The 13,267-nt window shown below is 46.1% G+C and overlaps 1 protein-coding gene across 1 annotated transcript; it reads left to right on the top strand.

Annotated features, from left to right (window-relative positions):
* Positions 1–1,321: 1,321 nt before the first annotated feature.
* Positions 1,322–12,931, top strand: GDPD2 (glycerophosphodiester phosphodiesterase domain containing 2). The gene is made up of 15 exons (XM_016207386.2): positions 1,322–1,426; positions 1,692–1,795; positions 2,079–2,172; positions 2,341–2,400; positions 2,661–2,759; positions 2,938–3,031; positions 3,164–3,309; positions 3,421–3,503; positions 3,600–3,750; positions 9,985–10,206; positions 10,414–10,562; positions 12,154–12,301; positions 12,442–12,521; positions 12,771–12,799; positions 12,879–12,931. The coding sequence occupies exons 1-15, from the start codon at positions 1,322–1,324 to the stop codon at positions 12,929–12,931; spliced, it is 1,617 nt and encodes a 538-aa protein (XP_016062872.2).
* Positions 12,932–13,267: the final 336 nt, after the last annotated feature.

Here is a 13,267-nt window from a genome sequence, read left to right as displayed (position 1 = left end):
TGCTGAAGGAGCCCAGGGCAGGCTACCACAACCCAGTCCCAGGGTGGGAAGAGGCAGGGCCTCCCTTTGGGATGACTTTTTCCTGGGAGGGGGCTTGAGGAATGGAGAGGTTTTCTTCCCCCAGCCCCAGGCCCCTACCCCTTCTCACCCTACCCTAGCCTCCTTTCCCAAGGCAAGCATAGTGTTAGGAGGGCAGTTTCGGGAGCAGCCACACCCTCCCTCCTTTCAGGGGCCCAGCCATTGTGCATCCCTCTAAGACTCCCAGCCTCAGGAGAGCCCAAATGACAAGGGGTTGTGTCCCATAGACCACACACACTTTGGGTGTATTCAGGAGCTCCTTTACACACCCAAAGTCATCAACAAGCCCATTTGTACTGTCAGCCACTAGTGCACATGCAGATACAAGTGCTGACACAAATTGCACCTCCTCTTCTGGAGAAACCATCACACACCCAGTCTCCTTTGAGATCAGTAAGCCAGCTCAGTCTCAGCCTGAACAAAAAGCACAAGGTACAGGGATCGCCTGCCCCAGGACACCCCCCCCCCTAACCTTTGCCCTGTATTTGTTGTACTTTCACCTAAAGGACCTCAGAGGGTGGGGCCCCTGAAAGTAGGGAGGTGGAGACTGGTTTCCTGGCTGGCTGGAGTGGGGGGCGGGAAGGGATGACTGGGCAGGAAGTGATAGGACTGGGGGTAGAGGGCTCAAATTTTCCAGGTGTGTGTGGACAGGAAAAGATCCCCTTAAGAAGGCTGGAAGTGACCCAGGCTGCCTGTTCCCCTGGCTTCCTCTTATTGGCCATGACCCTGGAAGGTGGAGACAGAGGATCTTTCAGTCAGGGCTTTGTGATGTGTGCAATCTGTATCCATAGCAACTGGCCAACTAGCTAGGCCTCCCTTTAGCCCCAGGACAGAACTAGAACTTCTGCTTTAGGTTACTCCTGATTCCTGGGGTGGAAAGCTCCTCATTCTGGGGCTGCCTGAAGCTTTGTTTGATCTGCCAAAACTTGCTGAACTGAATTTGCCCCACCCCAGGCAGTTTCTCCTGTTAAATGGGCATGCTGTTAAGTAGGAGAGATTGGGTGTTCATCCTGCGGGCAAACAGGCTGGACCTCACAGGTATCCCACTGACTGACTGGGTATCCAGACTAAAGGGAAAGACCCTGGAGATTGTCCCCCTTTGCTCCCCTCCTCATCCACTCTGGCATGCAGGGCCTGCCCTCTGACCTCCATTGCTGGGCGGCAGCCCAGGCCTCTGCTTCTCCCCCAGGCTCCTCAGATACACTGGGAGGAAGGCTGGGACTTTTTCCCCCAGGCCCTCACCATGGCCGAGTCCCCCAACTGCTGCTCCGTCTGGGCCCTGGGCATCCACTGCCTGTATAGCTGCCACTGGAGGAAATGCCCCAAAGAGAGGATGAAAACCAGCCAGGTGGAGTAGGGATGAGGGGGGGCGGAAGTCCAAAGCAAAGGCCTCTTGAAGGGGAAAAGGAGGCCAAGGAAGCCACTGCACTCAGAGGCAGCTGGTGGGGAAAGGGGCTTTCTCTCCCCAAGAAGGAAATCTCTCTCAAATATGAAAAGAGCTGCCTGCAGAGCAGCCCAATGCCTGGCAGGAAGTCCCCGTGTGTTGCCAATGGCTGGGGACTCTGAGCTGGAAGTGGGAATCAGCTGTGAGCTTCTCTCCTGCCCCTTTATAGTGCGAATGTATCTGGTTTGGCCTGCTCTTCTTCACCGTCCTCCTCTCCCTGGGCTGGCTGTACATCGGGCTCATCCTTCTCAATGACCTACACAACTTCAATGAGTGTGTCATGGACCCCTCTGCCTCAGCAAACGTGTCAACCTACTCCCCACCCTGGGACCCTTGGGTGCTCAGTCATCCCCAGCCCTGCCCAGCTCTCCTGCTGCCCAACATCCTTACAAGACCCCTCCATGAAATCTCCCCAGTCCTTGGAGTCCCTGACCCTGTGAAAGGCTGCCCCTCACTCCCTTCTAGTCCTCCTTCTGGGTCCACCTACCCCAACTCCCCTCAGGCCACTCCTAACACCCCTTCCTGCACTCGGAGGCCTCCCTCTCCCCTCCCACAGATTCCTGTTCCGCCACTGGGGACACTGGATGGACTGGTCCCTGGCATTTACGCTTTTCGTCTCTCTACTGGTCACATATGTGTCCCTGCTACTGGTAGGTTCAGGGGGCACTGGCCTAACCCCCACCTCAGCCCTTCCTTCTGGCTCAGCTCTACCCTGTCCCACTGTGAAGAAGGAAGGAGGGCGGTGTCAGCCTGGGAAGCCCACCTCTCAATGACCCACCTGTTGGCACTTCATTACTCCCAACACCCTCTGCCCCCAGCTCCTGGCTGTGCTCCTGTGGTTCTGTGGCCAGCCTCTACATCTGCATGGTGTCCACAAGGTAGAGTGGGAATGGGAGCAAGCGGGAAAGGGGGCTCCTGGGTCCAGCATTTGGCTGGATATTTGCTGAAGACCTCACTATTCTATCCCCGGGCTCAAACTCAGGACCTGAAGCCCAGTAAGTGTTTGTTAAATGAAAGAAGGAAAGTGGAGGATTCAGGGGATTGGAAGGGCCCTGTTTTCATAGAGTAGTGAGGGGCAGCCCAGGTAGCCATGAGCCTGGGTTGACACAGAAGGCCCTATTCATCCCGGGTCCCCCAGGTGCTGCTGCTCCTCATAGTGCTGCTTGTGTGCACTGGCCTTGTGGTACTGGACATCCAATGGCAGCAGGAGTGGCTTAGCTTACGTCTGTCACTGTGGGTGAGTGGCTAATCTCCATTCCCTGGTTGGGAGTCTGGGCCTGTGGGCAACCCCAGAATCTATCTTGCTCCCTGGTCCCCCAAGACTGCAAGTAGCTCTAGTTTCCAAAAGTCAGGCCCCAGAGGAGAAAGGGAGGGCACCAGGGAGCAGAGCCCTCCTCACCAACTCTGGCCCACAGGCCACAGCCCCATTCCTTCACATTGGAGCCGTTGCTTGCATCACCATCCTGGCCTGGCCTGTGGCTGATAACTTCTACCGTATCCACAAAAGAGGTGCCAATTTCACTCCCCCACACACCCTCCCTGGCCATCCTGCTGCCCAATTTCCTGCACCTACACTCTGTTCTTTGCCCCCAGAGCTCGCCTTCTGCCCTTTCTCCACAGCCCGTCCCCTACTTCCCACAGGTCACAAGATTGCACTACTGTTCATGTTTTTTACAATTGTCCTGGCCATCTACCTGGCCCCCCTATGCATCTCCTCACCCTGTATTATGGAACCCAGAGACTTACCCCCGAAGCCTGGGCTGGTTGGACACCGAGGGGCCCCCATGGTGAGTGTTGGGCAGAATGCTGGCAAGGCGGGGAGGGTGTGCAGTGGCTGGGCCTATGGGTCCCAGGCTCCCACCCTTCCCTGCAACCTCCTCACCAATTCCCTTTTCCAGCTGGCCCCTGAGAACACCCTGATGTCCCTGCGGAAGACAGCTGAATGTGGAGTTGCTGTGTTTGAGACTGATGTGATGGTCAGGTGAGGGAAGCTGGGGGGCTGACAGATACAGCAGGGGAGCTCCGGAAATGAGAGCAGCCCCAGAGCTTGGCCCTCTGACACCCCTTGTGCCCTCAGCTCTGATGGGATCCCTTTCCTCATGCATGATGAGCACCTGAGCAGAACCACAGATGTGGCCTCTGTGTTCCCAACCCGAATCACTGCCCACAGCAGCAACTTCTCCTGGGCTGAACTGAAGAGACTCAATGCCGGGGCCTGGTTCCTGGAGGTGAGGACAGCCTCCTGGAAGAGAGCCACCTGCAGGGGCACTCAGGGCAAAGTTCATTCATTGATAAGCACTTGCTGAGCCCTGTACTGGGGACTAGGTATAGTCTCTGCCTTCAGGTCATTGCCTCCTAGTAAAAATGAGAGTTTGGGCAACAGGCTATCAGAGTACAAAAACTAGAGCGAAAACAGTATCGTTACTGAGTAGAGAGGTCACTGTTTGGCAGGGTGGGTGTGGGAGACGGTCAGGTGTAGTTTCACAGGAAAGGATGCCTGAGCAGTTTTTAAGATGGACAAGGCAGGAAGTGGGATTTCTAGTCAAAGGCAAGAGTGTGGGTAAAGCCCAGAAGTATGAAGAAGTGTTTCTAGGGACCACAAAGTGGTTTGGTGGCACTAGGAGATAAAACTGGTGCGAGCAGTGGGAGGGGAGACTGGCGAGGGGAGCAGAGGCTTGGTCTTGGAAAGCTTCAAATGCCAGGCCCAGCCAGAGGTGTGGACTTCAATCCTGCAGGTGATGCAATACATTGCAAAGGATACTTAATTTTTTCAGTTCCTCTGTTCCTGATTATGAAAGTAATACATGTTCCTTGTAAAAGAGTAAAACATCAGAGAAATAACCTAAAAATTGAAAACTCTCTCCTAATCCAACCCCCCTGAGATAGTCACTGTTAAAAGTTGGTTACATGTTCCATGTATACATATGTATACATACATACAGATATATGCACTCACATAGGACCACTTCGCATATCCTTTTGCAATTTTCTATTTAACTCTCTATATAATGACATATCAAAGTGTTAAGAGCAAGGAATATCTGGGTTGAATCCTGGCTTTGCCACTTCCTACCCTGTGAGCCTGGGCAACATTCCTTCATCTCTCTGTGCTTCATTTTCCTTATCTGTGAAATGCGAATAATAACAGTACCTTGCAAGATTATTGGGAGGATTAAATTAGTTAATATACATAAAGTACTTCTTTTAACTCACATTTATTTTTTATTCATTTATTTACTCATGTAAATATAGGCTTATCGGTCCTTATTTTACACAAAGAGTTCTATTTATTATGACTATGCTCCAATTTCCTTTTGCTGACAAATTCACCCAATAATTGCTTATCTGGAAAAGTCCTTTTTTGCACTATTTTTTTTTTATTATGACTTTATTTAGAAATGTGAAAGTACGTATTAAGAGAACATGTGTATTATCTCTTATATTAAACTTTTTATTGAATTTATTGGGTGACATTGGTTACTAAAATTATATAGGTTTCAGGTGTACAATTCTAGAATACATCATCTGGACACTATTGTATGTTCTCCACTCCAAGTCAAGTCTCCTTCCATCACCATTTGTCCTCCTTATACCGTCTTCTACCTTACCCACCCCCTTTCTTTTTCTTTTTTTAAAAATTTATCTTTATTGATGAAAGTATTACAGATGTCCTCTTTTTTCCCCATTGACCCCTTCTACCCTGCACCCCCCGCCCCAGGCCTTCTCCACACTATTGTCTGTGTCCATGGGTTATGATAAATTCTTTGGTTAATCTCTCCCCACCCACCCCTGCCTTCCCTCTGAGATTCATCAGCCTGTTCCATGCTTCTATGTCACTGAATCTATATTGTTCAGCAGTTTATTATGTTCTTTAGATTCCATATATGAGTGAGATCATGTGATATTTGTCTTTCTCTGCCTGGCTTATTTCACTTAGCATAATACTCTCCAGGTCCATTCATACTGTCCCGAAGGGTAGGAGATCCTTCTTCCTCACAGCTGAATAGTATTCCATGGTGTAAATGTCCCACAGCTTTTTCATCCACTCATCTACTGATAGGCACTTGGGCTGTTTCCAGATCTTAGCTATTGTAAATAGTGCTGCTATGAACACAGGGGTGCATACAACTCAACAAGAGGAAGACAAACAATCCAATTAAAAAATAAGGAAAGAACCTGAATAGACACTTCTCCAAGGAGGACATACAGATGGCCAAGAGACATGAAAAAATGCTCAACATTGCTAGTCATCAGAGAGATGCAAATTAAAACCACAATGAGGTATCACCTCACACCTGTCAGAATGGCTGCCATCAACAAGTCAACAAATGACACTTGCTGGCGAGGATGTGGAGAAAGGGGAACCCTAGTACACTGCTGGTGGGAATGCAGACTGGTGCAGCCACTATGGAAAACAGTATGGAGGTTCCTCAAAAAATTAAAAATGGAGCTGTCGTTTGACCCAGTAATCCCACATCTAGGAATATATCCCCTTTCTTTCTGATAACCATCATAGTGTTGTCTGTCTATGAGTTTTTGTGTGTGTGTGTTGTTGTTTTTTCTTTTTGCTTAATCCTTTCACCTTTTCACCTTTTTCACCCAGCCCTGCAACCCCCATCCCCTCTGATAGCTGTCAGTCTGTTCTCTATGACTCTGTCTCCACTTTGTTGGTTTATTTTGTTCATTAGATTCCACAAATAAGTGAAATCATATGGTACTTGTCTTTCTCTTACTGGCTTATTTCACTTAGCATAATGCTCTCTAGGTCCATTCATGCAGATGAAAAAGGTAATATTTCTTTTTTTTTCTTCTTTTTTTTATGGCTGAGTAGGATTCCCTTGTGTAAATGTACCACAGGTTTTTTATCCACTCATCCACTGATGGGCACTTGGGCTGCTTCCAAATCTTGGCTATTGTAAATAACACTGCAATGAACATCGAGGAACATATATTCTTTCAAATTAGTGTTTAAGGTTTCTTTGGATATATTCCTGGAAATGGAATTGCTGGGTCAAATGGCAGTTCCATTTTTAATATTTTGAGGAAACTCCATATTGCTTTCCACAGTGGCCACATCAATCTGCATTCCCACCAACAGTGCACTAGGGTTCCCTTTTCTCCACATCCTTGCAAGCACTTGTTGTTTGTTGATTTATTGATGGTAGCCATTGTGGCAGGTGTGAGGTTTTAATTTGCATCTCTCTGATGATTAGTGACTTTGAACATCTTTTCTTATGTCTCTTGGCCATCTGTATGTCTTCTTTGGTGAAATGTTTATTTAGGCCCTTTGCCCATTTTTTAATTGGATTTTTTTTTTTTTGGTGTTGAGTTTTAAAAGTTCTTTATAAATTTTGGATATTAACCCCTTATCAGATGTATCATTGGCAAATAAATTCTCCCATTCAGTGGGTACCCTTTTCATTTTGTTGATGGTTTCCTTTGCTATGCAAAATCTTTTTAGTTTGATGTAGTCTGTTTGCTTATTTTTCTTTTGTTTCCCTTGCCCGAGGTGATATATCATAAAACATATTGCTAAGAGCAATGTCTAGGACTTTAATGTCTATGTTTTATTCTAGGAGTTTTATGGTTTCAAGTCTAACATTTAAGTCTTTAATCCATTTTCAGTTTATTCTTGTATATGCTGTAAAAAGGTGGTGTAGTTTCATTTTTTTGCACCTATATGTCCAGTTTCCCACCACCATTTATTGAATATACTATCTTTACCCCATTGTATGCTCTTGCCTCCTTTGTAAAATATTAATTGGCCATAAAGGTGTGGGTTTATTTCTGGGCTCCCTATTCTGTTCCAGTGATCTAGATCTATATGTCTGTTTTTATGCCAGTACCATGCTGTTTTGATTACTTGTAGTATAGTTTGATATCAGGTAGTATGATCCCTCCAACTTTGCTCTTCTTTCTCAAAATTGCTGTGGCTATTCGAGGTCTTTTTTGGTTCCATATAAATTTTTGGAATATTTGTTCGAGTTCTGTGAAATGCCACTGGACTCTTGATAGGAATTGCAGCAATTCTATGGATCTTTGGGTAGTATGGACATTTTAATGACGTTAATTCTTCCAATCCATGAGCACAGTATATGCTTCCACTTGTTTATATCTTCTTAAATTTCTTTCTTCAGTGTCTTATAATTTTCCAAGTACAGGTCTTTTATATCTTTGGTTAAATTTATTCCTAGGTATTTTATTTTTTGATGTAATTGTAAATGGGATTGTTTTTTTAGTTTCCCTTTGTTGTTGTTGTTGTTAATTCTCACCCGAGAATATTTTTTCCATTGCTTTTTTTAGAGAGAGTGGACGGGAGGGAGGAAAGGGGAGGAGAGACAGAAACATCAATATGAGAGAGACACATCGATTGGTTGCCTCCGGCACACGCCCAGACCAGGGCCAGAGATTGAACCTGCAACCCAGGTATGTGCCCTTGACAGGGACTCGAACCCACGACCCTGCACTCTAACCACTGAGCAAAACTGGCCAGGGCAAGTTTCCTTTTCTGATAGTTCATTATTGGTGCATAAAAATGCAGCCAATTTCTGAATATTTATTTTGTATCCTGCTACTTTACTGAATTCATTTATCAGTTCTAGTAGGTTTTTGGTGGAATCTTTAGCATTCTCTATATACAGTATCATATCATCTGAGAATAATGACAGTTTTACTGCCTCCTTTCCAATTTAGATGCCTTTTATTTCTTCTTCTCTGATCGCTGTGGCTAGGACTTCCAGTACTATGTTGAATAAGAGTGGTGAAAGTGGACATCTCTGTCTTGTTCCTGTTTTTAAGGGAAATGGTTTTATTTTTTGTCCATTGAGTATGATGTTGGCTGTAGGTTTGTCATATATGGCCTTTATTATGTTGAGGTATGATCCCTCTATTCTTACTTTGTTGAGAGTTTTTATCATAAATGAGTTCTGGATTTTATAAAATGCTTTTTCTTAGTCTATTGATATGACCATGTGGTTTTTGTCCTTCATTTTGTTTCTGTGATATATCACGTTCATTGATTTGTGAATATTGTACCAAACTTGCATCCCCAGAATAAATCTCACTTGGTCGTGGTATATGATCTTTTTAATGTATTGCTGGATCCAGTTTGCTCATATTTCATTGAGGATTTTAGTGTCTATGTTCATCAGAGATATTGGCCTATAATTTTCTTTTATTTGTAGTGTCTTTATTGATTTTGGGATTAGGATAATGCTGGTCTCGTAAAATGAGCTTGAGTCCACTATTATTTTTTATTCATTTTTTTAAATCCTCACCCTAGGATGTGTGGTTTTTATTGTGTGTGTGTGTGTGTGTGTGTGTGTGTGTTTATTGATTTTAGAGAGAGAGAAAGGGAGAGATAGAGAGAAACATTGATGTGAGGGAGAAACATCAGCCAGTTGCCTACCATACACAACCTAGGTGTGTGCCGTGACCGAGAATGGAACTGCAACCTTTTTGGTACACTGGGTGATGCTCCAATCAACCAAGCCACCCAGCCAGGGCCACCATTATTTTTGAAGGATATTTTCACTGGATACAAAATTCATAGTTGAGATTTTTTCCCCACAACTTTAAAGATGTCATACCTGGCATACATTATATTCAAGAAGTCAGCTATAATTTTGGTTTTGTTTGCCAGTATTCTTCTTGCTTTTCTGAAGGAGTGGATATATGGAAGTCCTTACTATGACATTCCACAGTGCTTCTTTTCCACCAAATCTTGCATCATTCAAAGAGGAAATTTTCACCTGCCTCCTATACAGGGCCTGTTGCATAAAGTACCTCTAACACTACCTGGTACACAGTAAATACTTAATAAGTTTTAGGTAGCTCACTTTCTCCAGGTCAGTGATTAGGAGGTAAAGTCATTTGTTGATTACAAAGGAAGGAGAGGAGCGTGGCCCAGGTTTGGAATAGTCTCTAGGAGAAATGGGAGAGGAAGCAGATCAAGGACAAGTAAATGGATGGCTAAGTGGCAGAGCAAAAAACAGGACTGCAGTGCCAACAGTCCATATGGTGTGCTCTGCCACACTAGGGGAGCAGGAGGCAGGCAATTGTAGAATTGAATCAGAATTTTGAGATCTGTAGAACAGGTGGGTCAGGAAAGTTGCTGATGGTTCTGTGGAAGAGTAGTTCAAGCTGTGGAGGGACCATGGGAAGGGGATGTAGGTGCAGCCAGAAAGCTGCTGATATTGGAAGGAAACCAAGGGGTCACAATCCCAGAGATTTCCATGAAACCAAAGAGAAAGTGTAACTAGGAAATTAGGAAACTGGGAAGGTAGGAGGTTGAGGTCACAGATTAAGGGGTTAGAGGGTATGGAAAAGATCATAGTTTGAGAAAAGAAAGACCCTGGCAAAGATGTGGGCAGAAGCTGGACCCCAAGTTGGGAATGAGTAAGATAGTTAGGATGGGCCCAGAGGTTCCTTCTAGTCTTGAAATAATTTTTCTATTCTTATAGAGGCCACCCTTCTGGGAGGCCAAGCAGCTGTCGGGCCCTGATCGGAAAGAGGCTGAGAATCAGACAGTACCAACATTGGAAGAGTTACTGAAGGAAGCTGCAGTCCTCAACCTTTCCATTATGTTTGATTTGCGCCGCCCACCACAAAACCATACATACTATGACACTTTTGTGAACCAGACATTGGAGACTGTGCTGAATTCAAGGATTCCTCAAGACATGGTGATGTTGCCAGGATCCCAAGTTCCCCTCACCACCACCCCAACCCCCACCTTCCCTAGGCCATGGTAATAATCTTGAGCTGTCCCTCTCCCAGGGCCCCACCCAGCTCATTTACCCCATTCTGTGGCCAAACCTCTCTGCTCTGATCCTGCCCCTGGAATCCCCAGGCCTTCCCCAGCTTCACACCCACCCTCCCTGAACCCACAGGTGCTTTGGCTCCCAGATGAAGATAGAGCTAATGTCCAACAACGGGCACCCAGAATGCGCCAGATATATGGACAGCAGGGAGTCAACAGAACTGAGAGGCCCCTATTTCTCAACCTCCCCTATCAGGACCTGACACAGTTGGATATAAAGTGAGTGCCGGAGAAAAGGAGCTAAGGGGATCACATGCAGCTTAATGGTGGGGAAGAGCCAATGCAGGGAGGGCAAAGACCATTCATTCATTCATTCATACAACAGATATTTATCAAACACTTGCTATGTGTCAGGCACTATTTATTGTAGGCTTTGAGCATACAAGTAAAAGAGAAAGACAATAAACCACTGAATAAAATATATGCATTTTGGACACTGATAAATGATATGAAGATGATAAAATGAAGAGATGCAATAGAGCAATTGGGGTTGAGGGCGAGGGGCTAGGGAAGGGCCACATTAGGAAGAATGTTTAAAGAGGTGGTGTCTGGGCTGAGACTTGATGGGTCACAAGAGCAAATGATGAGAAGAGCTGCAGAATAGCAGGAACAGCAGTCTAATGAAAAAGGGGGAAGTGAAGCTGGAGAGGTGGGCAAGGACCAAATTGGATAGGACCTTGTAGGCCATGAGAAGGATTTTAGCTTTCATTCTACACCAAAGAGATAAGTGCAAGAGACGATGGATGCAGGGGAGAGAGGTGACAGAGTCGCAGATGTGAGCTGGGCCCCAAAAGCTGACCCAGCCAGTAAACGTGATGAACCTCAAAACATTCAGCCACCAAGAACTCTTCTAATGTTCCTCTGGTCAGATAGAAAAAAATGGGACTGAATGATAGCCTTGTTATGATAAGTATTTTAAGGACCTTTCCGCAAGTTGTCACCATGGAGGGAGACATGACATTGGCTTTGGCCCCCACCTTAGTCTTGTCCTGGTCAGCATCAACTGCCGATCATGTTTTCCAAAGATGTGAATTGGTAATGAATACACTGATGATGAAATCGAGGCCCTGAAAGGTCTAAGCACTCTGAGATGATGGGCCAAATATATCAAGATGAAACACAACAAGGATAGTGGTAAAAACCTATATTTGGGGCCCAAAAGAAGCTCAATTGCTCAAACACAAGAGAGGAGACACAAGCATCAGCAAAAATGTGTGAGAAAGATCAGGACTTTAATTGAACAGGGTGTATAATGAGTCATCGGTGGCACATCACATTGCCGAAACCTACCTGACCCTGGGCTGCCTTCGTACAGGCATAGTGCCCAGAAAGCAGGAAGAGTTTTGTTCTCCTCAAAGCTTGTGCAAGCCACCTGGATATCATGTGCAGATGCAGACTCCATACTTTGAAAGGAACATTGACAAACTGGAGTATTATCAGATTAAATGGGTTTGTATGGTGAAGGAAATGATAAACCAGGTTCTAAGCCCCATTTGAAAGGACAGTGACTGTTGGGCCTACAAAAGAGAAGATTCAGGGGAACATGGTCACTGTTTTTCAGACCACTGAAGGGCTGTCCTGGGTCAAAGAGGAGAGACATTTGTGTGGCCCCAAACAGCAAAGGAAGGAATCCACCAAAAGACAGAGTTCAGCTATGCAAAGAAAATCACTTTTGGTCAGGCTGCCAAGCAAAGGTGGAACTGATACCTCCTTTGCAGTGACACTATTGATTCAAGCCAGACAGGGGCTGCCTCCCATGCCTTGTGTCCCACAATTCTGAATGTTCCCTGTTTCTTTTTCACCTCCGTAGGGCACTGCATGAGGATAATGTCTCAGTGAACATGTTTGTAGTGAACAAGCCCTGGCTCTTCTCCATAATCTGGTGTGCAGGCGTGGACTCGGTCACCACCAATGACTGCCAGCTGCTGCAGCACATGCGTTACCCTGCCTGGCTTCTTGTGAGGGCTCCAAGACTGTTACCCTCCTCCTTTTTCTCCCTCCCTGCTTCTCCTTAACCCTGTCCCTCTCTTCCTTACTTTCCCCCCATATACTACCTTTGGGGCTCTGGCCACCGACGGGCCTTTTCTTATTCCCACAGCCCCCTAAAACCTACCTAATGATGTGGCTTCTCACCAATTGTGTCTCCAGCTTGCTGATTTTGTGGCTCTTCCTCCGTGGGTGAGTGCTTTGTGCTTCAGCTTTCTGGATCTTTATTCTCCCCAGGGTCCTGATGATGGGACTGATTCAGACTCATATATGCTTCCTGGAGTTTGGGGTTGGGTCTATTTGGTTCCTTTGAGATTCTTAGACACTTCCTTGGACACCAAATTGGCTTGAACCTGGGAAAAGCAGTTTGAGGGAACCCAGGGTGAAAAGGTTGTGCTTGAAGCTGGCTGAACTCACAATGGGAAGCTTTTCTCCCTGTAGGAGATATGCTGAGAAGAGAGAGAGAACTGGTAAGAACTTTCTCCTCTTCCCTCATTTTTCTTTTCCAGTAGCATTTCCCTTACTCATCCCCCCCATGCCCCCCCCCAGGCTTAGAAACAGCTGTGCTTCTGACCAGGATCAACAATTTCATAATGGAGTGAATGCCCTGCCCTAGGCCCCCACCAGCCAGAGTCTGAGGCCTGTCTACATCTGCCAACAGCAAGGAAGGGAGAATGGCTAAGGTGGAATGTTGGTGGGGTTAGAGTGGGGTGAACTTTGCCAACAGGAGGTTTTGAACGATGAGGGGAATGGTGAACATGTCCCAAGCTTCCATGGAATCTTCTCCCCTTTGGGTTTTGACCTGAGGTGGTGGTGGAAGAGAGTGAGTGAGACTGCCAAGATAATGTTTGAGACTTGGGTGCACATGTTCTTGTGTAGAAGGCACAGTATATGTCAAGGATGGAACAGCTTGGAACAGTGACTGAAGGAGAAGACGA

This window comes from Miniopterus natalensis, chromosome X (genome assembly GCF_054644295.1).
Source record: "Miniopterus natalensis isolate mMinNat1 chromosome X, mMinNat1.hap1, whole genome shotgun sequence".
NCBI lineage: Eukaryota > Metazoa > Chordata > Mammalia > Chiroptera > Miniopteridae > Miniopterus > Miniopterus natalensis.
This window is presented reverse-complemented; position numbering and strand designations above follow the sequence as displayed.